Below are 25,672 nucleotides of genomic sequence, written 5' to 3' on the forward strand. Positions count from 1 at the left end.
AGGAGGTCGACCGGAATTTTTAGCGAGGATTTCTTGGCATGTAATAGATAGAAAACTCAAGGTAAACATTCATAGAACCGAGACAAGGGGCAGTGGCAAATATTTCATGTATATATTTTGAACACAAAGAGGATAACCCCGGTACCCTTTGCCAAAAATAATCTTCTTTTTCTTCTATTTGCCAACGGACTTTATGTTATGAATTGTAGTTTCACTTTCCATATTCGGTATTTATTCTAATTTAAGCTCCAGCTAGATAGTAAAAATCACGTGATTCAGGAATATAGTATCTTGGAGTTAGACTATTTCTTTCTTTTCGGGCGGGGACTCCAAGCAATCAACATGCATGTGTATAACGGAACTGTAGATTTTCTTATTAAATAAAAAAATGTGCCGGTCCGGTACATGAATAGATCGGTTAGAAATCAAAGTTTTAATTTTAATTAGATTGGAGGGTTGAAAATAGAGAGCACAAAAAAATAGGGGAGAGAGGGTGTTCCACAGGGAATAGTTCCTTCTTATGAACTCTACATCTGAAAGGTTTAATACTTTTTTATTTAATTGAAAGAGAGAAAAACAAATGTAAGACAAATTGTGAATGGTCTTTCTTCCTTTCTCCCGTAATAGATAGAAAACTCAAGGTAAACATTCATAGAACCGAGACAAGGGGCAGTGGCAAATATTTCATGTATATATTTTGAACACAAAGAGGATAACCCCGGTACCCTTTGCCAAAAATAATCTTCTTTTTCTTCTATTTGCCAACGGACTTTATGTTATGAATTGTAGTTTCACTTTCCATATTCGGTATTTATTCTAATTTAAGCTCCAGCTAGATAGTAAAAATCACGTGATTCAGGAATATAGTATCTTGGAGTTAGACTATTTCTTTCTTTTCGGGCGGGGACTCCAAGCAATCAACATGCATGTGTATAACGGAACTGTAGATTTTCTTATTAAATAAAAAAATGTGCCGGTCCGGTACATGAATAGATCGGTTAGAAATCAAAGTTTTAATTTTAATTAGATTGGAGGGTTGAAAATAGAGAGCACAAAAAAATAGGGGAGAGAGGGTGTTCCACAGGGAATAGTTCCTTCTTATGAACTCTACATCTGAAAGGTTTAATACTTTTTTATTTAATTGAAAGAGAGAAAAACAAATGTAAGACAAATTGTGAATGGTCTTTCTTCCTTTCTCCCGTAATAGATAGAAAACTCAAGGTAAACATTCATAGAACCGAGACAAGGGGCAGTGGCAAATATTTCATGTATATATTTTGAACACAAAGAGGATAACCCCGGTACCCTTTGCCAAAAATAATCTTCTTTTTCTTCTATTTGCCAACGGACTTTATGTTATGAATTGTAGTTTCACTTTCCATATTCGGTATTTATTCTAATTTAAGCTCCAGCTAGATAGTAAAAATCACGTGATTCAGGAATATAGTATCTTGGAGTTAGACTATTTCTTTCTTTTCGGGCGGGGACTCCAAGCAATCAACATGCATGTGTATAACGGAACTGTAGATTTTCTTATTAAATAAAAAAATGTGCCGGTCCGGTACATGAATAGATCGGTTAGAAATCAAAGTTTTAATTTTAATTAGATTGGAGGGTTGAAAATAGAGAGCACAAAAAAATAGGGGAGAGAGGGTGTTCCACAGGGAATAGTTCCTTCTTATGAACTCTACATCTGAAAGGTTTAATACTTTTTTATTTAATTGAAAGAGAGAAAAACAAATGTAAGACAAATTGTGAATGGTCTTTCTTCCTTTCTCCCGTAATAGATAGAAAACTCAAGGTAAACATTCATAGAACCGAGACAAGGGGCAGTGGCAAATATTTCATGTATATATTTTGAACACAAAGAGGATAACCCCGGTACCCTTTGCCAAAAATAATCTTCTTTTTCTTCTATTTGCCAACGGACTTTATGTTATGAATTGTAGTTTCACTTTCCATATTCGGTATTTATTCTAATTTAAGCTCCAGATAGTAAAAATCACGTGATTCAGGAATATAGTATCTTGGAGTTAGACTATTTCTTTCTTTTCGGGCGGGGACTCCAAGCAATCAACATGCATGTGTATAACGGAACTGTAGATTTTCTTATTAAATAAAAAAATGTGCCGGTCCGGTACATGAATAGATCGGTTAGAAATCAAAGTTTTAATTTTAATTAGATTGGAGGGTTGAAAATAGAGAGCACAAAAAAATAGGGGAGAGAGGGTGTTCCACAGGGAATATTTCCTTCTTATGAACTCTACATCTGAAAGGTTTAATACTTTTTTATTTAATTGAAAGAGAGAAAAACAAATGTAAGACAAATTGTGAATGGTCTTTCTTCCTTTCTCCCGTAATAGATAGAAAACTCAAGGTAAACATTCATAGAACCGAGACAAGGGGCAGTGGCAAATATTTCATGTATATATTTTGAACACAAAGAGGATAACCCCGGTACCCTTTGCCAAAAATAATCTTCTTTTTCTTCTATTTGCCAACGGACTTTATGTTATGAATTGTAGTTTCACTTTCCATATTCGGTATTTATTCTAATTTAAGCTCCAGATAGTAAAAATCACGTGATTCAGGAATATAGTATATTGGAGTTAGACTATTTCTTTCTTTTCGGGCGGGGACTCCAAGCAATCAACATGCATGTGTATAACGGAACTGTAGATTTTCTTATTAAATAAAAAAATGTGCCGGTCCGGTACATGAATAGATCGGTTAGAAATCAAAGTTTTAATTTTAATTAGATTGGAGGGTTGAAAATAGAGAGCACAAAAAAATAGGGGAGAGAGGGTGTTCCACAGGGAATATTTCCTTCTTATGAACTCTACATCTGAAAGGTTTAATACTTTTTTATTTAATTGAAAGAGAGAAAAACAAATGTAAGACAAATTGTGAATGGTCTTTCTTCCTTTCTCCCATGCCAAGAAATTGCCTCCGTTGAAATTTTGCAAACATCCCATAGAGCAAATTACATGGATGATTAATTTTGACCATTTGGTATATGGCTGTGTTTTAAGTGAGACGTACACGCGGGTCATAAATTAATTTATTGAATGAAATCAAATCTTTAACTACTAATGGATGCCGTAGGAGGTCGACCGGAATTTTTAGCGAGGATTTCTTGGCATGTAATAGATAGAAAACTCAAGGTAAACATTCATAGAACCGAGACAAGGGGCAGTGGCAAATATTTCATGTATATATTTTGAACACAAAGAGGATAACCCCGGTACCCTTTGCCAAAAATAATCTTCTTTTTCTTCTATTTGCCAACGGACTTTATGTTATGAATTGTAGTTTCACTTTCCATATTCGGTATTTATTCTAATTTAAGCTCCAGATAGTAAAAATCACGTGATTCAGGAATATAGTATATTGGAGTTAGACTATTTCTTTCTTTTCGGGCGGGGACTCCAAGCAATCAACATGCATGTGTATAACGGAACTGTAGATTTTCTTATTAAATAAAAAAATGTGCCGGTCCGGTACATGAATAGATCGGTTAGAAATCAAAGTTTTAATTTTAATTAGATTGGAGGGTTGAAAATAGAGAGCACAAAAAAATAGGGGAGAGAGGGTGTTCCACAGGGAATATTTCCTTCTTATGAACTCTACATCTGAAAGGTTTAATACTTTTTTATTTAATTGAAAGAGAGAAAAACAAATGTAAGACAAATTGTGAATGGTCTTTCTTCCTTTCTCCCGTAATAGATAGAAAACTCAAGGTAAACATTCATAGAACCGAGACAAGGGGCAGTGGCAAATATTTCATGTATATATTTTGAACACAAAGAGGATAACCCCGGTACCCTTTGCCAAAAATAATCTTCTTTTTCTTCTATTTGCCAACGGACTTTATGTTATGAATTGTAGTTTCACTTTCCATATTCGGTATTTATTCTAATTTAAGCTCCAGATAGTAAAAATCACGTGATTCAGGAATATAGTATATTGGAGTTAGACTATTTCTTTCTTTTCGGGCGGGGACTCCAAGCAATCAACATGCATGTGTATAACGGAACTGTAGATTTTCTTATTAAATAAAAAAATGTGCCGGTCCGGTACATGAATAGATCGGTTAGAAATCAAAGTTTTAATTTTAATTAGATTGGAGGGTTGAAAATAGAGAGCACAAAAAAATAGGGGAGAGAGGGTGTTCCACAGGGAATATTTCCTTCTTATGAACTCTACATCTGAAAGGTTTAATACTTTTTTATTTAATTGAAAGAGAGAAAAACAAATGTAAGACAAATTGTGAATGGTCTTTCTTCCTTTCTCCCGTAATAGATAGAAAACTCAAGGTAAACATTCATAGAACCGAGACAAGAGGCAGTGGCAAATATTTCATGTATATATTTTGAACACAAAGAGGATAACCCCGGTACCCTTTGCCAAAAATAATCTTCTTTTTCTTCTATTTGCCAACGGACTTTATGTTATGAATTGTAGTTTCACTTTCCATATTCGGTATTTATTCTAATTTAAGCTCCAGATAGTAAAAATCACGTGATTCAGGAATATAGTATATTGGAGTTAGACTATTTCTTTCTTTTCGGGCGGGGACTCCAAGCAATCAACATGCATGTGTATAACGGAACTGTAGATTTTCTTATTAAATAAAAAAATGTGCCGGTCCGGTACATGAATAGATCGGTTAGAAATCAAAGTTTTAATTTTAATTAGATTGGAGGGTTGAAAATAGAGAGCACAAAAAAATAGGGGAGAGAGGGTGTTCCACAGGGAATAGTTCCTTCTTATGAACTCTACATCTGAAAGGTTTAATACTTTTTTATTTAATTGAAAGAGAGAAAAACAAATGTAAGACAAATTGTGAATGGTCTTTCTTCCTTTCTCCCATGCCAAGAAATTGCCTCCGTTGAAATTTTGCAAACATCCCATAGAGCAAATTACATGGATGATTAATTTTGACCATTTGGTATATGGCTGTGTTTTAAGTGAGACGTACACGCGGGTCATAAATTAATTTATTGAATGAAATCAAATCTTTAACTACTAATGGATGCCGTAGGAGGTCGACCGGAATTTTTAGCGAGGATTTCTTGGCATGTAATAGATAGAAAACTCAAGGTAAACATTCATAGAACCGAGACAAGAGGCAGTGGCAAATATTTCATGTATATATTTTGAACACAAAGAGGATAACCCCGGTACCCTTTGCCAAAAATAATCTTCTTTTTCTTCTATTTGCCAACGGACTTTATGTTATGAATTGTAGTTTCACTTTCCATATTCGGTATTTATTCTAATTTAAGCTCCAGATAGTAAAAATCACGTGATTCAGGAATATAGTATATTGGAGTTAGACTATTTCTTTCTTTTCGGGCGGGGACTCCAAGCAATCAACATGCATGTGTATAACGGAACTGTAGATTTTCTTATTAAATAAAAAAATGTGCCGGTCCGGTACATGAATAGATCGGTTAGAAATCAAAGTTTTAATTTTAATTAGATTGGAGGGTTGAAAATAGAGAGCACAAAAAAATAGGGGAGAGAGGGTGTTCCACAGGGAATATTTCCTTCTTATGAACTCTACATCTGAAAGGTTTAATACTTTTTTATTTAATTGAAAGAGAGAAAAACAAATGTAAGACAAATTGTGAATGGTCTTTCTTCCTTTCTCCCATGCCAAGAAATTGCCTCCGTTGAAATTTTGCAAACATCCCATAGAGCAAATTACATGGATGATTAATTTTGACCATTTGGTATATGGCTGTGTTTTAAGTGAGACGTACACGCGGGTCATAAATTAATTTATTGAATGAAATCAAATCTTTAACTACTAATGGATGCCGTAGGAGGTCGACCGGAATTTTTAGCGAGGATTTCTTGGCATGTAATAGATAGAAAACTCAAGGTAAACATTCATAGAACCGAGACAAGAGGCAGTGGCAAATATTTCATGTATATATTTTGAACACAAAGAGGATAACCCCGGTACCCTTTGCCAAAAATAATCTTCTTTTTCTTCTATTTGCCAACGGACTTTATGTTATGAATTGTAGTTTCACTTTCCATATTCGGTATTTATTCTAATTTAAGCTCCAGATAGTAAAAATCACGTGATTCAGGAATATAGTATATTGGAGTTAGACTATTTCTTTCTTTTCGGGCGGGGACTCCAAGCAATCAACATGCATGTGTATAACGGAACTGTAGATTTTCTTATTAAATAAAAAAATGTGCCGGTCCGGTACATGAATAGATCGGTTAGAAATCAAAGTTTTAATTTTAATTAGATTGGAGGGTTGAAAATAGAGAGCACAAAAAAATAGGGGAGAGAGGGTGTTCCACAGGGAATAGTTCCTTCTTATGAACTCTACATCTGAAAGGTTTAATACTTTTTTATTTAATTGAAAGAGAGAAAAACAAATGTAAGACAAATTGTGAATGGTCTTTCTTCCTTTCTCCCATGCCAAGAAATTGCCTCCGTTGAAATTTTGCAAACATCCCATAGAGCAAATTACATGGATGATTAATTTTGACCATTTGGTATATGGCTGTGTTTTAAGTGAGACGTACACGCGGGTCATAAATTAATTTATTGAATGAAATCAAATCTTTAACTACTAATGGATGCCGTAGGAGGTCGACCGGAATTTTTAGCGAGGATTTCTTGGCATGTAATAGATAGAAAACTCAAGGTAAACATTCATAGAACCGAGACAAGAGGCAGTGGCAAATATTTCATGTATATATTTTGAACACAAAGAGGATAACCCCGGTACCCTTTGCCAAAAATAATCTTCTTTTTCTTCTATTTGCCAACGGACTTTATGTTATGAATTGTAGTTTCACTTTCCATATTCGGTATTTATTCTAATTTAAGCTCCAGATAGTAAAAATCACGTGATTCAGGAATATAGTATATTGGAGTTAGACTATTTCTTTCTTTTCGGGCGGGGACTCCAAGCAATCAACATGCATGTGTATAACGGAACTGTAGATTTTCTTATTAAATAAAAAAATGTGCCGGTCCGGTACATGAATAGATCGGTTAGAAATCAAAGTTTTAATTTTAATTAGATTGGAGGGTTGAAAATAGAGAGCACAAAAAAATAGGGGAGAGAGGGTGTTCCACAGGGAATAGTTCCTTCTTATGAACTCTACATCTGAAAGGTTTAATACTTTTTTATTTAATTGAAAGAGAGAAAAACAAATGTAAGACAAATTGTGAATGGTCTTTCTTCCTTTCTCCCATGCCAAGAAATTGCCTCCGTTGAAATTTTGCAAACATCCCATAGAGCAAATTACATGGATGATTAATTTTGACCATTTGGTATATGGCTGTGTTTTAAGTGAGACGTACACGCGGGTCATAAATTAATTTATTGAATGAAATCAAATCTTTAACTACTAATGGATGCCGTAGGAGGTCGACCGGAATTTTTAGCGAGGATTTCTTGGCATGTAATAGATAGAAAACTCAAGGTAAACATTCATAGAACCGAGACAAGAGGCAGTGGCAAATATTTCATGTATATATTTTGAACACAAAGAGGATAACCCCGGTACCCTTTGCCAAAAATAATCTTCTTTTTCTTCTATTTGCCAACGGACTTTATGTTATGAATTGTAGTTTCACTTTCCATATTCGGTATTTATTCTAATTTAAGCTCCAGATAGTAAAAATCACGTGATTCAGGAATATAGTATATTGGAGTTAGACTATTTCTTTCTTTTCGGGCGGGGACTCCAAGCAATCAACATGCATGTGTATAACGGAACTGTAGATTTTCTTATTAAATAAAAAAATGTGCCGGTCCGGTACATGAATAGATCGGTTAGAAATCAAAGTTTTAATTTTAATTAGATTGGAGGGTTGAAAATAGAGAGCACAAAAAAATAGGGGAGAGAGGGTGTTCCACAGGGAATAGTTCCTTCTTATGAACTCTACATCTGAAAGGTTTAATACTTTTTTATTTAATTGAAAGAGAGAAAAACAAATGTAAGACAAATTGTGAATGGTCTTTCTTCCTTTCTCCCATGCCAAGAAATTGCCTCCGTTGAAATTTTGCAAACATCCCATAGAGCAAATTACATGGATGATTAATTTTGACCATTTGGTATATGGCTGTGTTTTAAGTGAGACGTACACGCGGGTCATAAATTAATTTATTGAATGAAATCAAATCTTTAACTACTAATGGATGCCGTAGGAGGTCGACCGGAATTTTTAGCGAGGATTTCTTGGCATGACACCATGTTGCTCGAGTACAGTATAGTTGGTAGAGATATCCGTCGATTGTAGTAGTGTTAAGATTCTCGATTTTGCGAGTTCTTATGCTGCTGTACTAAATTCTACTACAAAGTTTTTACCAGCTTTCATCTCAAAAGTTAAGTGTTGCTGATCTATTTAAAATGGTCTTTTTCATTTCCGGGGACGACACTATGTTATTTAAGTTTCTCGCCACTTTTTCAAAACGAAAGTGGAAGACGATGGGAAAACATCACCGTAGTTGAAGTTCATTTTAAGAAGATGGACAATGCTGAAATACGACAGATAATTTGTGAAAAATGTATTGTGGTAAGAGGTTTCAACAATGAAATTCAATTTCATCAAATACAGAAAAGTTTTCCCGAATCCAGAAGGGTAAACTTGGTGACAAGAACCGCTACACTACCATCCAGGGATAAAGAATGGATTATTCAGTTTCAGTCTGTGACAGGTGGGTTAATCACTTCTAAAACTTGTTTCCTTGTAACTAAACTAAACAGGATCATAAAGATGTCTTAATAAATAGCTTTTCAACAAAAATTATCGACATCCTACTTTTGTTTTGACAGTTTTTAAAGAATAATTTTTAAATATTTCTATATTTTTAGTATGGCAATCAACATATGAAAGAACTGTAAATATATTTTATAATGCAGTTATTTGCTTCTTCTTCATCTACCTGTAGGATAATTTCTAATCTCAAGCATATGGACTTGACTACATGTATTTTATATATAGCCTGTTAATTGTCTAGGTGCATTTAAAAAAAAGTTTGATAGTTAGGGGCATATTTATTTTTTTAAAATGCACGTAGACGATTAACAGGCTATATATCTGACCTGTAGTCAAGTCCCTATGTCTCAGCTCAAGCAATATATATACTTGTCCAAATAATTATGACGTCTTGAAAGGCTAATTTATCTTTTGCTTTGACGCCTTACAGCACTAAGGTGTCAAAGCAAAAAAAAAAACAAAACAAAGGTGTCACAATTATTTGGACATGTATGCTATATACTCCATGTTGCAGCTGCTCATTCAAGAGGTACGTTGTAATGATGGGGGGTACCTTCATGACGAATAACTGTAAAAATCTTGCCAAATGATGTTAACGGTAAGTTTTAGTGCATGTGTAATTTAAAGCAAATTTCTATACGGATGAAATATCATCCTGCAGAAAAAAAATTACAGAAGTTGTTGTTATTTTTTTATCTGGAGGAAAATATTTCACTGTGATATATTATCCATTGCTGTGAAATTCTATCTGGGAAGTTAAAATATTGAATAGTTAATAAAAAAAACTTTGCAAATACTATCGACTAATAAAAGTGTATTTGAATATAAACTAGATTGGTAAATAAAAAACCAAATAAATGTATTATAATGGGAAATAATTTCACAGATTAAAATTGAAATTAATATCCTGAAATATTAAAGTAAATATCATTCTTTTAAAAGACAAGTATCATGAAACAAATGAAACAAAACTAGAAGTAATTTCACAGATCTTAATTGTGAAATAATATCATGATCAATTTAATATGTAAAATAAGGTACTAAGTGAAATACAGGTAAAAGTGAGTTGTTTTCAGATCTCAGTACAAATAAAAAAGTAAAGGTAGAAATATAGTTGCATTACTACAGTAAACAATTTAAACAATAATGGAGGAATCTGAGTATGATAATATTTGTAACTTAGACCCCATTCACACTAGCATTTTTCTTTAATCGATCTAATTTCAATCGATCTAAATAAAACCAGTTAGCGTTCACATTATCTTTAATCATAACGATCTCTATCGGTCTAATCTGAACCAGTGCATTCACATTACAATTGCAATTGATCTGACCTTATTACCCGTAAAACTGTTAACATTGTGTATAAATAGAACTAATTTATCAAATTGATGTGTTAATTGATACACTGATACACACACTTGAAAAAAAAATATTTATTTGCGCACAATGAATGTAAACTTGTGTGTTGTATTTTGGACAGTGATCTTAAAAGATTTTAAAAGAAATTAATTTGACGTGGGAAGACAATTCCACGATACACATCTCAGTGATCAACAGTGTGTGGTTGAACTTGAACTTGACTTCGCTCACAATATCAAATGCTAAAAATAGCTGACATCAATTTTATCCACAGCACGAGATTTTTATTTGGCAGGAAATAATATCACGTACCAGTAAACTCAGGTGACCTCTCTGAACGACCGTTAGAAAGTTCATTCAGGTTTTCAAAGTTGCTTTGTATTAATGATTGACATTTTTGTGCGTTAGTATTGAGGCTCTAGAAGGTCCTTTTAAAATTGATTAACCGGAATCTAAAATAGGTCAAAATATAATCCTTTTCCGAATAAACAAACACACGTCTTCTTTAACTATTTTATTTTTTATGTTTTATCAGTCAAACAGGACGTAGACCTGAACATTAGTTATACGTCCATGGTCAATAATATAAATTTATTGTAGATGAAAACACGATGCATGTCATTAAGTTGGGTGTTGGTAGAGATCCTCTGTGAAAATGTGTAGATCGTTAAAATCCTGTCCACTTATTTTTTCACATATTTTTTTCTTGTAGCATCTCGGTACACGATATAATTTCATTTTAATATTTTTCCTATATATATTTGATTTTTAGTCCCCAACCGACGAAGTTGAAGGGGACTTAAGGTTTGCACTCCGTCCGTCTGTCCCTCTGTCCGCTGTCCATCCGTCAGTTCGGCAAGTCAGCTTTCAACACTTTTTTTCTTCGTTCTTGTATATAGTTTTATCATGACAAGTTATAGATCAAGTTCAAATTTTGTTCTGGTCTGATGATTTAGTCCAGAGTTATGGACCATAACTCTGGACCATATCTAATGTAAGAGTACTATGTTAAACCATATTTCTGTACAAAGGGAGATAACTCATTTTTTAAAAGACATTCTTTGTTAAATTATTTGAAGAATTTTTTGGCAGGTTTGTTTGTTATTTAGTATAAACTAATTTTCTGAATGCTATATATATAAACAAAAAATATGAAGAGAAATCCTTTAATTAGATGATAATCTATTTTTATACGCCCGTTTACGGGACGTATTATGGTATACCGTTCACCGTCTGTCCGTCCGTCTGTCCGTCCGTCCGTCCGTCCGTCGTCAACATGTCGGACATTAACTCAAAAACGCTTTTACCAATATGCATGAAACTTTGGTGAATTGTTTATATCTATTGACGTGAGCTCCCTTTCGTTTTTTATAAATTTCGGATTTACCGTTTCCGAATTTTGGAGTTTTATTCATTAAAAAAGGGGGGATTTTCCAGTTTTCGGACAATAACTCAAAAACAATTTCACCAATTTGCAAGAAACTTTGGTGAATTGTTTAATGCTATCGACATGAACTCCCTTTTGATTTTTATAAATTTTAGACTATAGGTTTCTGATTTATGGGGTTTTATTCATTACAAAAAGGGGGATATCCCTGTTTTCGGACAATAACTCAAAAATGCTTTCAGCATATTTTATGAAACTTTGGTAAATTGTTTAAATCTATTGTTGTAAGCTCCCTTTTGATTTTTATAAATTTTAGATTTTATGTTTCCGAGTTACAAGATTTTATTCATAAAAGAAGGGGTGATTTTCAAGTTTTTGGACAATATCGTTAAAGTGCTTAGAGCAGTTTTCATTAAACTTTGATGACTGATTTATATCTATTAAGATAACCTCCCTTTAGTTTTATAAATTTCTAATATAACATTGAGAAGTTATTGAACTTTATTTGTTTATAGTCTGACAACAGATTTACTAGTATTGCGCAACAGCACAGTGTATTGCACAACAGAAAGAAGTCTTTAATTGAATATAAATTCAATTCATATAACCAATTTCAAGTTCTTTGACTACATTTATTCAGAAACCTATAATATGTCAAATATTTAGTTACAATCCAAATTCAGACCTGTATCAAGCTTGAATATTGTGTCCATTTTTGCCCCAACTGTTCAGGGTTGGACCTCTGCGGGCGTATCCAGCTGCGCTCAGCGAAGCAGTTTTTATTAGTGTATATATTTCAATACATAACATTGTGTAGATAAAAGTTGTTGACATTTTATAGATAATTAAGTTATAAATCTATATTATTTTGTGACAAATGAAAGATAAAAATATTTGGAACTATTAATTATATTTGATTATAATTTGAAAATAGATATACACTGTATTACATCATATCTAATTTTAAAGAACTATTAATCATATCTAATATTTTTTTCATCATGGTAATAAGATATTGATTGATAATTGGTATATAGTTTTATCATGACAATTTAAGTTATAGATCAAGTTCAAATTTTTGTTTCAGTCTAATAATTTTGTGCAGAGGTATGGTCCTTGGACTAGAAAAATTCACTCATATAATCAGTTTTCCACACTGTTTTTAGTCATGCTTGAAGATATTTACATGATATTTACTTTTTGTTTACACCATGACAAGTTATAGAACAAGTTAGCATTTTGTTCCAGTATAATGAATTTTTATCCGGTAGGGGACTATGTATTGCCATGCAATACTCTCAGAATGCTTGTTTTCTATAGTAATTGTTGAAATAATTAATTTTTTTTCATTTCGCCAATGACTTTTAACGAGCAGTAAAATACGGATTGCGCTCATCCAATTTTATTTTAAATAATTAAAGATCAATAACAGAGATAAACGCAAGATTTTTTTCCATATAATTAATTAAGTTGTGATTGTTGTGTTGTGCCGGGGCGGGGAATTTCTCTCAGTGTTTTGTTTTTATGAATAAAGGGCATGCATACAAAACTTATTCCCTTTGTTCAACAGAGTTGTCACTTTACAGTTTTTTTTTGGATTTCAAATAATTCAAGTCGGTCATGTACCGAGGTAGTGAAACATAATATTTTACATTGCAAAATAAATATGCACCGGAAATTGCTTATTAAGTAAGTCATAAAAGATTCTAATTGTGGTAAAATCGTCTTTGTTGAAAGAACACAAAGTATGACCTGACCGGACTATAATAGAAATACAAAATAAGTTTTTTCTTCGTCTTTTTATTCGTTTGTACGTTTTATTTCAAATGACAATGACATAGGGCAAAAACATATAAGTATAATTATTTTATACTGATGATAATGTCACATTCTTATCTGTCAAAGAAAGGAAAACATTTGTTAAAATTTTAATACCGTGTTTTTAAAGCACACAGGTGCAATCAAGATCGATTAGATGTACATAGGTAAATAATCTGGCTAATCCGATTATGTTGTCACACGTCGTTAATTTTTAGGACATCCGATGGGCAATAAACCAATCAACAGCCACCCGGTGTTGGGAGAGAATCTTTGGAGGAAATTGGGAGTATAATCCGCGGTACGCAGTGTGACTCCGAAAAACACGAAAATCGGAAAAAAACTATCTCGAATCAATCCGTTTAAATGGTACTATATTATAGGAACAAACACAATTTCAACAGCTGGATAGTATTTACCTGTAAAATATTTTCTGTCTTATTAAATCATGTTTTAAGTCATCTTTTTATATAAATTAATATTAAAGAAAGAAGAAAGGAAAAATTTCACTATGATCATGATGATAGATTCCGGAATATAATATCTGTAAAATATAAATTGTTCATAATTACCTCCCTTTGATTGATAAATTATGCAAATATGTTCTACCTTGGTGAAACATTTATAATTATGGTCAGGTATATATTGATTGTGAGTACCTTACATAGTAGACAATGGGACTCTATTTCACAACGTTCTGTGAAATATGGAACGGAAAATATATACTGGGAAATACTATCCGCATAAGACAGATAGAATTTTACTTCTATGGATAAAATCTACTTGTGAAATACCATGTCTGGAAAAGAATTTACTCCTATGGATAAAATCTACTTGTGAAATACCATGTCTGGAAAAAAATTACTGTGACTAAATTATCCCCAGGATAAAATATCACAGAGGAAGAAATAAGCCGTTACACATGATGATAAAATGTACACCTTCATTTAGATGATAAGAAAAATCTACTGACGAATCACGTTAATTTTCCCCCCAAAATAGCGATAACGATAATCTTGATAATTATAATAGACCTCTGATAAATCAGCATAAGGATATTTTATTTCCCATTGAAACATTAAATATATTTCCCATTGAAACATTAAATATATAGGAAAATTGTAAATTGTTAGAACTCTCATGTCATTGCATGTGTACAATTCTTGCCAGAATTTAAGAAACTTAAATCATAGCTTTATCATGTTTATATTAGCAATTTTTTCGACAAGTTTGAAAATCAGTGCCAATCGTAAGAGAATTTTTTTTAAAGAGTTATGCCCCTTGGAAACATTAATTATATGGGAAATTACATTGCTAGCTCTCTCATCATGCTCATTTATACAGTTCTTGCCAAAATTTAATGAAATTATATTGTTAGCACTCTCATGTATAGAATTCTTGCCAGAGTTTTAGGAAACTTAAATCATAGCTTTATATAAGCAATTTCTTTGACAAGTTCGAAAATCTGTGATTATCAATAAATTCTAAACATGCTAAAAGAGTTTTGCCCCTTGGGAACATTGATTAAATGGAAAATTATGTTATGAGCGCCCTTATGTGTACAACATACCTATCAACTGACCCGGATCCTGCGGGTGTGACCCGAGATTTTCACAATTCTGAGGGGTCACCCATGACACCCGCCGGGTGTCCAAATAACCCGGGAATTCCGAAAATGACCCGCTTTCACCCGGATTCCTAAGCCTTCAGACTGATTTCATAAGTGATTGTCATTTGAAATACCGGCAAATTCGTAATTCTCCCTGGACATGAAGTTCAACTGACTGTGTAAACTCAAATTAAGTGACCCATTTCAGTGCATGGTTTCACTTGACAGCTTTGGTGTCCAACACACTTAATTAACACCAATTACCTTAGCTTTAGGTCGTAAATAATTTGTGTATTTCAAAGTTGTTTTAAAAACAATTTGAGTTACTTCCACTTTTTGTCACTGTTCACAAAATACTCCTTAAATGTATGTTTTTTTTTTGTAAAAAGATTAAATCTAAAATGAATTGAATGCAAAAACATATCAGAATAACACTTTTACTTATTTTTCTACTTTAAACATGTTAAAACAATTAAAAAATAAAAATTTTGAAAATTACTTTTTTCATCTATACTTCCTTTAAATGTTTAACTTTATTTTATTATAATCTAATTACCGACCGTGGAAGGGCTGTATAGCCAGTCAAGGTTGTTTAAAACTTCCATATATTATAATCTAATTTCAACATATCAAGTCACTTGATGTTTAAAAGTTGCACAATTGTATGTAAAGAACAAACAAATTGGCACATTGTATGTCATGGAATGAATATGAATAGGAATTAAGGCAGTGTAATACAAATCTATCAATGACCTTGAAGCGCAATGAAATAATATGTACAGTTTTAAATTACTTAACCATGTGAACATGTTTTGGAAACTGTTTGATATAAATTATAAGAAAATGTCCCCTAAATCCTGAAATTCAGCTCGAAAAAGTTTGTACGCGTTATGACCTGAGATTTCATTCTTCAATGCAGGAGATGACCTGCATTTTCATTGTCATAGGTTGACAGGTATGGTACTATTCTTGCCAGATTTTTATAAAATTTATATAATATATGTTTATTATCATCAATATCTTTTACAAATTCAAAAATCAGTGCTGATTAATCATTTGTGAAAGAGTTATGCCCTTTGAAATATTGATTATAAGAAAAACTGCATTGTCAGTGTTCTCATGTGTCATTTATCATGTTTATTGCCAGAGTTTTATGAAACTTATATCATAGGTTTATATCAGCAATGTCTTTGACACTTTCGAAAAATTAGTGCTGATCAAATATTTTTAAAGAGTTATAATTTCCTTGGAAATATTAATTATAATGGAAATCATATTGCATTTGCTCTGAAGCCTTCATTTCTCATAGATATATTCGGATGACATGATTAATTTTTTTGACATGATATATTTGTAAACCTTCATAGATGGTTATTATACTTGGACAGAAGCTACATAATCTTTGAGAACAAGAAATAGCATTTGAAATTCAGATTTATTTTTAAATTCTGTAATTTACTGACAAATGAACTCACTTTTTATGTCAATTAACATTACACTTTTACACTGACAACAGCAATCCCAGGAAAGACACAGGGTTCCTCAGACTGCCCTTACACATTTTTTACTTCATAAAATATTACAAAATTGTACTAAAACTTAGATTGCAATTAATACCCTCAGTAAAATTTGAACTAATTGTTATGCGGTTTATTGTTTTGCTTCTCACAATTAAACTGTTAAAATATTAGGATTCCCTAAACTTTTGGTCCTTAGCATACCTAATTAAGGTTATCAGTAAACACTTCACAGAAACACTGATATTGGTATTAAACATCTAATTTTAATATTTCAATTATAAATGATAGTCACCCAGTTCAGAAAATAAGAGGGAAGTTTCTCAGAGAAAAAATCTTATTGATTGTCCCTGCTTCCTTCAGTTGAAAGGTCATAGATAATCTGTTTATTGGTAATTTCCTGAGTAACTTCAATGATGTTAATTTATGACTTCATTGTATTCTCACACTACTTAAAAAACAATTCTCTCAGTCCAGTAAGGTAAGAAAGAAAACTATCACACAGTAAGAAAGGTCAAAGCAATTTAATTTTAAGAAAATAGTTATGATAAATATGAATATTAAACTATCAAAAAGTGAAAGTTATAACTGACTGAATATCTGCTTCGATGACTTAAATTATAGAGGAAATTAGAAACAACAAGAGATTTTGATGAATCAAAAAAATACTGTTTGTATTATAACATATATTATTCAAGATTGATGGTAACATATACCTGAGTAAGAACAGAGAGGCAAAAAGGCTAGAAATATTACGGTATATAGCTCTGCGAATTTGTTAAAGTTATTGTAAGGGTTTCATAAATCAAGTGAGTTGTAAGAATATCTCTAAATAACCTGATGTAGTCATTCTCAAATAGAAATTTTATTAGAAAGGCAGTGTTCATTTATTTTTTCAACGTAGATTCATGGCAAATTGGTTGATTTGAAATGTTCTTCCAATAGACAACTTTCGAGTTCGTTGCATTTCTGTCAAAAACTTTGGTTATAGTGAACATCGTTTGTGCGTTTAGGGGCGTCGTCACTTCTGTTCCTATGTTGAGCGATTGGTTGAAAAAATGATAATGCTATATTGCACGAATTATTCGGCAAATTAAAGTCTTATAATTGATAATCAGCACTGCTGTCATTAGGGAATTGTGATTAAGTACTTACAGAACAAATATTATTTCTAGTTTATCCTGCATAATGACGATCACAAAGATGCTTGATGAACTTTATAGAGCAGGGATACACTCATCATACAGGCGATCCCCTCTATCTGGTAAATGACGTCACAAATGCCACAAAATTGACGAACTTTTCCGGTGAAGGACATAACTCGAAAGTGGTCTATTGGTAGCTCAGTTCACAAGTAGTGATAAGTTGATTGTATATAGAAATGCAGTTTTCTTTAATGATATTTGACCCTTAAATGACAGTTCAGTTCACTTTGATCATTACTGATATTTTAGAAAATAATTGCATTAAAAGATTTTATCTATTATTTCCAGATGCTCAGAGATATGTACAAGATGTAAGAATACTAAAATGTCCAGAAGGTCTGTTGGACATCAGTGATTGTAAACTGCCATGTGATATCCCAGATGAATGGCTACAGGTTTGTTATAGATTGCATCCTTTATTGATTTAAAAATTTTAAAATATGACTAATGTTGAATTAAACTTTTGAGCAAAAATGTAAATATATCAAATTTGATTGCCCTATCAGAAATATAATATATCTGTCCAACTTTGAGTGTCAGAACATTGCTTTTGTTGGCGAAAATTTCCAAATTAAATATATTGAGACTATGTAGTAGTGTACTAATATATGAATATAAAGGAGATGTGGTATGAGTGCCAATGAGACAACTCTCCATCCAAGTCACAATTTGTAAAATTAAACCATTATAGGTCAAAGTATGGTCTCCATGACTGAGCTTTGGCTCACACCAAACAGCAAGCTATAAAGGGCCCCAAAAATGATATATTTACACTGAATATAAGTGTGAGCTTCATTTCTCTACTTTTGACCTGCATCTGTCTGTCTGTAGAAAGAAAAGACCTTGGGTATAAAACTTTTATTCGCTTTCATAGAAACCGAATGATAATATATTTGGTCTGCAGCTTGATAATGTTGACATGTGGCAGGTTAGCAATTTGTATAATTCTTTCAAAGACAGGACATATTATGGTATACCAATGTCCATCTTTCTGTCAATCTGTCAACACTTTGTACAATAACTCAAATTCGCTTTAACCAATTCTCATATGACTTTAACACAACATTAGAATTGATGGAAGAAAGCTGCATTTTAAGGAAACTAAGGATTTGCCCCCAAAATGATGCCAGTACAGCTTACATTTTGAATATATACTAAAAGTAAATAATATTAAGGATGAGAAAAAGTATTTGGAAAGTTTAAAGTTTATTTTTCTAACATGTCTAATGTTTTAGGATGAAGTTATTTCTGACAAGTCAACAGGATCACCCAAGCATGTGTCATCAGGGACAATGCAGCCACCACCTTATTCTCCCTCTGATCCATCAGTGCCTCCTTCACAGCATTCCACTAGTGCCCATGGATTTCCACCATATGATCCAAGATTGTATGGACCAAATCCACAAAACTATTACCAGCATCAGTATTATCCACCATATAGAATGCCAATGAATCCCTATCATCATGGAAGTTCTGGTAAAGAACATCTACCAAAGGAACAATACAGACCACAGCATGCTGGACAGTGGGGTCAATATCCAGGATATTACCAACCTGCTCCTTATGGTTCCTATCCAGGCTATGGCTATCCACCTCAATCAAATTTTGATTTTCATCAACCAGTTCAACAGCTTCCTGTTCAGGGAAATCTTAATCAATACACACAAGGAAATGAAAACCGGGGAAATACAACTTATCATTCATCATCATTATCAGAAACTGTACAGAACGAAAATGATGTCCAGTCAGATGGAGAAGAAAACATACCGGTAGATGAAGATAAAATGGAGGGTAATAGTTTATTATGCTAAATTTTATCCACACATTTTTAGTTGTTTCAAAGAGAACAATATAGTTGAGTTTTACTCCTTAAGATACAAATATTTCAATACAAAGATTTCCTTTAGTTTATAATTGCTATATAAATGTCCTTGTTGAAGTTTAATATTGCACAATTGTTATATATGCTTATACTATAAATTTGATTGTATTCAGGTAATTCTGTAGGACATTGGTCTCGGAGGAATATAAACTTTTTGAGGATAAACAGTTATTTTAAGTTTTATAATGGTTGAAAGAAGGTATAAATGCACGGAAAACATATTTACGAAACTAGAACAAAATGAATTGATTCAATATGTAGATGCATGTATTATGGTTTACAGTGGTGGTACATGTCAAGGGTTTTATTTAAGTCATCTTTTTATGTAGATGAACCTGCCCAGACAACAACAAACATGCTTAAAGTGACTAAATTACCATTAGATACCACAGAAGATGGTTTACGATTTTTCTTTGAGAACACCAGAAAGTATGGTGGTGGGGATGTAGATGATGTAGAATATGATGAAGATACGAGGACGGCCATTATTACCTTTGAAGAGGATGAAGGTAGGTTTAAAATGGTTGGAATAATTCATGAGAGATTATTTTGTCAAAGTATTGAATGTTTATTATTACGACAAGATAGGAATTGATATGAAAATGCAATAAGTCCAAAATTGGTGGACATCTGACAGCCACTTTTTGGGTTTGCTTGGGCCGTAAAATGTCAACCTGCACTATTCTCATCACTTGATATCTATTGCCTATCATTAATGGCTGTTAAGGTGGTTTCCGTTCTCTAACCAAATGTTATTAAACTTATACATAATGCTAATTACCACAAAACACAAATTATGCAAGTTTGAATTTGGTGGGCTTCACTTTTACCCTTATAGAGTTATGCCCCTTTACAAATGGACGAATTGCTGAATATTTCATCTCTGTTCTTCAACTTAAGTTTGTCTCAACCAAATGTTATGAAACTTAAATACACAATGCTTATTAACAAATCACAGATCAAGTAAGAATTTGGGTAGTGTCACTTTATAATATGTTATATGCAAGTGGGGGCATCATATGTGTCCCATGGACACATTCGCCATATATTATTTTGTGTTTTTGCTTATTATCTTTAGTTTTAAAACATTGTAGTAATGTCATTCTATTGTTGTACCCGTTCTTTATTTCAGTGATTGGACTATCATTTACCTGTAAAAAACCATTATGTTACCTTTAACTGTCCAATATTTTAAAGAATAGCCCTCCTCTTTCTTAAAAATATTGGACAGCTGAAGGTAGCATAATGGTTTCTTACAGGTAAATGAAAGTCCAATCACTGAAAAAAAAATATCAATTCCGTCAATTTTTTTCTTCATGTGAAAAAAAAAAAAAATACAACCAAAGAACAAATGACAATTACAAAAAACATTTTATTAAAGTCACCTTCCAAAACAATAGTTTTGTCAATCATCACAATGGTTTCTTGAGAAAAAAATATCACTTTCAAATTGATTCTTTAACACTCCCAATACTTATATCACAGCCATTTTTCTCATGTTATGGTGTGTCTCCTTTAGCACTAATTCAATTGGTTGATAATGCTTGTTGTAAGTCTTGTTTTTGTTGCTTTTATGTATTTATTTTTTCAAAAGATTTATATCTTCATCCGTCTTTGGTTATCAAAATTGACCTCTGGTGTTGCTCTTATTCTTCCTTACATCTATTTTAGTTACAATTAAAATGAAAAAAAATAAAGTAATGCTTCTAACGAATGATATATCATGCTGCAAGACAAGGCCCATAAACAACCTTAACCTCACCCTGTGTACAAAGTGCAAATCTAGAACTTGCTTCATGAACTTGAGGACTACAATAGTTTTTATAAATTTAGGTTTTTTGTCCTGAACATGCATGAAATATTTGCCACTGGCCGTTAAGCAACCAGCAATCAATGAATCAATAAATTTAGGTTTCGACATTTATTTACAAGTTGTTGTATTTTAAGTTTGATATGATTGCTTGAATATGAATAATGCAACACTTTGCTTATGAACGACAATTAATATGGGAAGCAGAATAAAGGAAGACATTGCGCATGTTATCTGTTAAACAAATCAATTGTGTGTCCGACTTACACTTTGTCGTAGTGACCATTTTATGTTATAAAAGAAAATAAGAAAGAGTTTTTTTGCAAAAGGAAATCGAGAGACAAAATTATGTTTCGGTAACATTAAAAAAAAACCAAGGGACATCAAAACACAAATAAATGAAGGAAAGAGTGACACGACCTTGCAGAAAAAACCCCCAGAAAAAAGGGGGGTATTTAGGTGGTACAGTTTGGGAAAACAACAGTCTCTTGAAAATTCCGATGAACAAAAGAATTTAAAATGATGACACGTTGTTATCTCTTCATTTGTTCATATTTAATTGCAGCCTCAGACCTGTCCAATATTTTACAGAATGGACTGATATCGGCTTATATCCTTTACAGTAAAAACTTATGAAAAACTGTAAATAGCGAAAATTAGCAAGACAATATCTACAAATAAGTAAGGATTGAAGAAATTGCCAGCTGAATCCTTATCTGAGTTAATGCCCTTATATTATAATACTTACTTTGTTTTATGTGTTCGACAAAATCTTTAAAAAGAGAGTAGATAGAGAAAAAACTGAAAAACAAAACATAATCATCAATTATACAAGATCAACAAAAAAAACAAACTTACTTAATCACGAAATATATTTGCTTCTTTGATGTTGAAAATGCAAATAGATCACGGTGAGCGACTCAAGCTGTTTTAAGCCTGAAGTTTACTTGTGTCATCCCTTATAACAGAAATAGTTTAATTCCTCTCAACGACTCAACCCCCTGTTAATTGTTACATGCTTTCACTTTGAATAAGTGCTTATACCCAGCTGATTACCAAATTCATTCTATACATACATGCATGCTTAATGCAAATCAAAAGCTATATAAATATTTTTACCATAATAATTTTTTCCTGAAATTTTAAAAATAAAAGGTGAAAATAGATACCAATATGGCATATCCTTGCAAGTTAAGATATCTAGTTTTTAAGAGCCTCTTTTTCATTTGACATCTGTATTTTTCAGCTGTTGACATAGTATTACAAAAGATACCAATTCTATTCAATAAAAAGGCTGTAGATGTGGAAGCCCACATTGTTGGTGCAGAATCTTCAACAGATATACCTGAAGAAGAACCAGATGACTCTAGTCAAAATACTGGTGAACCAGTCACCATATGCTCAGTAGAGGTGCGTGGAATGAAGGAGAATACAACTCAGGATACCATCATGTATTACTTTGAGTCTAAGAAAGGTGCTAAGGCAGATGTGGAAACTATAGAATTTGTAGAAGACAAGGACATGTATATTGTCACATTTGAAAATGAAGAAGGTAAAACAATAACCTAGTAAATTAAATTATTACTGTATGATTTTATAAGGCATGGATTTGGGCAGAATAATTTAAAAAATATTTCCGGACCACTTTAATTTTATAGGATATCAAATTTGTAATCGCTACAAAACAGGGGTGAAGCTCAAAGATCCACATTTTTCTATCTGTTTTTAAAGTTCACCAAATAAAGTTATATTTTCCTACACTTTACTAATATTGCATAAATAAATTTGTTTCAGTAAGATTCATAAACATACTTTCCTAACAAATGTTGTAATCAATTTAAACCATTTTTCCATTATGTACATCTTACTTGACATTCAAGATGACCTCCAATGATCTTAAGGTTAACAAAAGTTGGTCTGAATTTTATTACATTAACTTGAAGCCTTCAATCCTGGCTACCATTAGTTTAGTTAGAACATAGGGATTAAACTTGCATACAATTTCTATTATTGCTAGAACTGAGACCCAATAGAGCTAATGGTGGATATCAAGCAGTTATATTTATCATTATAATTAATATTATTTATTAATATATAAGGCATTTGAGAAATACTGTTATACAGTCCAGATAAAAGCCTTAATCTTTTATCAATAATAATGATCAGAAACAATAACGTGTAGAAATGTTTTGCTGATAAACATTAAATTTATTATTTCAGCTGTTGAAACAGTCTTGTCAAAGAGTCATATAGTAGATGGTGCCAAATTACAAGTTAAAAGACATGTTCCACTCAAAAGATATCCAAACAAAGCATTAGTTAAAGGTTTTAGCCCAAACACAACCAAAGACGGCATAATAAACTTTCTGGAAGCCAGGACGAAATTTGATGTTGAGGAAGTAGACTATGGTGACGAGGATTCTGGGAAGGCTATTGTTACATTTTGTGAACCAATAGGTTTGTAATATTAACCATTTATATTTTACCATTTATATATATGGACAGTTATCAGGGACATAGAAATAAAGAGATCCGTCTGTCCGTCTTTCTTGACTTGTTAGAGCTTAAATATCATAGATTTATATCAGCATGTCTTGGATGAGTTCGAAAATCAGTGCTGATCAATTTATAAAAAAGTGTTATTCCCCTTGGAAACAATAATTAGGTGGAAAACTGCATTGTAAGCACTCTCATGTGTTCAATAATTGCTAGAATTTTATGAAAGTTTTATCATTGGTTTATATCAGCAATGTTGGACAAGTTTGAAAATCAGTGCCAGTCAATTATTTTTAAAAGAGTTATGCCCCTTGGAAATATTAATTATAGGAAAAAATGCTTTTTAGAGCTCTTATGTTTACAATTCGTGCCAGATATTTATAAAATTTATATTATATGTTTGCACCAACAATGTCTTTGAAAAGTTTAAAAATCAAGGCTGATCAATTCATTTTAAAAGAGTTATGCCCCTTGGAAATATTGATTATATGGAAAATTGTATTGTGAGTGCTCTTAATCTTGCCAGAATTTAATTAAACTTCTGCCATAAGTTATATATATCAGTAATGTCTATGGAAATATTAATTATCATGGAAATCACATTACATTTGCTCTTAAGCCGTTATTTATTTTTCTAAGGTATTAATAACAAGTTATAAAAAATTGAAAAAAATTGATTTTTTTTATTGCCCTTGTACCTTGGATATATAGAATATGTACAATGTGGGTTGGGGGATTTTGGGAATCTATTCTTTGATCGAGATGAAGAAGAGAACTGTTCTTTTGTATTTTTTGGGGCATGTAAGGATTCTGTGTGCAATGAATCACTTCTCTTTCATCCATATATACTACATTTAAAATAAAAAGTTTTCAAGTTATTTTTATCTTCACCACATGGATTGTATTTCTTTCCCCCAGATATTGGAGATATCCAAACAGCATGTAAAAAGAAAGCATTAGATAAAAGCTACCTGACAGTTCACCCTGTGGTTGTGACAAACTGTATTGTAGTCAGAGGATTTAGTGAGAAAACAACAGAAAGTGGATTGGAATATTACTTTGATAATAAACGGAAATCTGGTGTAGAGGGTGTCACTGATGTCAATATGAATAGAGATGACGATTGTTGCGTTATATACTTTGAAAATGCAGAAGGTAGATAAGGCCATATCAAATAATTAAGGACAGTGATGGTCCTTAAAAAACGACTTTTGACAAATACATGAAATAGTCAGAAGAACTATAACCTATAGATAAAAACTGTAATCAGCAAAATGATCAGTCATACAAAGACAACAAAACCAATATGACCTTAACCATTGGATGAGTCACTATAGGAATTGTTGCCCTTAAAACAAAATTTTTACTAATTGTTATAATTTTGCAAATTTTCTTGAAAACTATAATAAATATGTAGAAAATGTTAAGTATTATTAGCTATAAAAGAGCTACCAAAATGCTCATATGTCTGAAACTATTGGATAAGTACTAAAGGAATAATTGCCTTGCTTTAGTATACAAGACAGGTACAAACTGTGCTCTGCAAAAATGATTCCCAATACAAGATTGACTAAACTAAAATATCTGATTGGGATAAAGCTAAAAATGAGTATCAAAATGGCATATCTTTACCAGTTGAGCAATTCAGGCTCTTTAAGAAGCTTTTTGTTGTCTTTTCAATTTTGTGACTTTCTGTCCTGTGACTTTTTGTCTTGTCATGTTCTGGCTGTTTAGTGAACCTATGACTATGTCAATACTCCTGATTTAAAGATAGGACAGATTTTTGAATCAAAGGCATGTAATAAAACTATAGGGATGTTTA

At 32.2% G+C, this 25,672-nt stretch overlaps 1 protein-coding gene across 7 annotated transcripts in view; it reads left to right on the forward strand.

Annotated features, from left to right (window-relative positions):
- The window catches only part of LOC127725530 (protein mono-ADP-ribosyltransferase PARP14-like), a 174,823-nt gene that overhangs the window by 89,212 nt on the left and 59,939 nt on the right, over positions 1-25,672 (forward strand). The window contains exons 1-7 of one of the 7 annotated variants that reach the window (XM_052232577.1): positions 8,431-8,702; positions 17,951-18,057; positions 18,898-19,453; positions 19,874-20,053; positions 22,601-22,906; positions 23,575-23,811; positions 24,769-25,005. The exons of 1 other annotated variant lie outside the window; for it this stretch is intronic. In XM_052232577.1, coding sequence (XP_052088537.1) covers positions 8,513-8,702; positions 17,951-18,057; positions 18,898-19,453; positions 19,874-20,053; positions 22,601-22,906; positions 23,575-23,811; positions 24,769-25,005 — 1,813 coding nt within the window. In that variant the 5' untranslated portion in view covers positions 8,431-8,512. Of the gene's footprint in view, positions 1-8,430; positions 8,703-17,950; positions 18,058-18,897; positions 19,454-19,873; positions 20,054-22,600; positions 22,907-23,574; positions 23,812-24,768; positions 25,006-25,672 lie in introns of those variants that run through there. 5 more of the 7 variants (XM_052232578.1, XM_052232579.1, XM_052232581.1 and 2 more) reach the window with 5 other exon arrangements.

This window comes from Mytilus californianus, unplaced genomic scaffold (genome assembly GCF_021869535.1).
Source record: "Mytilus californianus isolate M0D057914Y unplaced genomic scaffold, xbMytCali1.0.p SCAF_15, whole genome shotgun sequence".
Taxonomy (NCBI): Eukaryota; Metazoa; Mollusca; class Bivalvia; order Mytilida; family Mytilidae; genus Mytilus; species Mytilus californianus.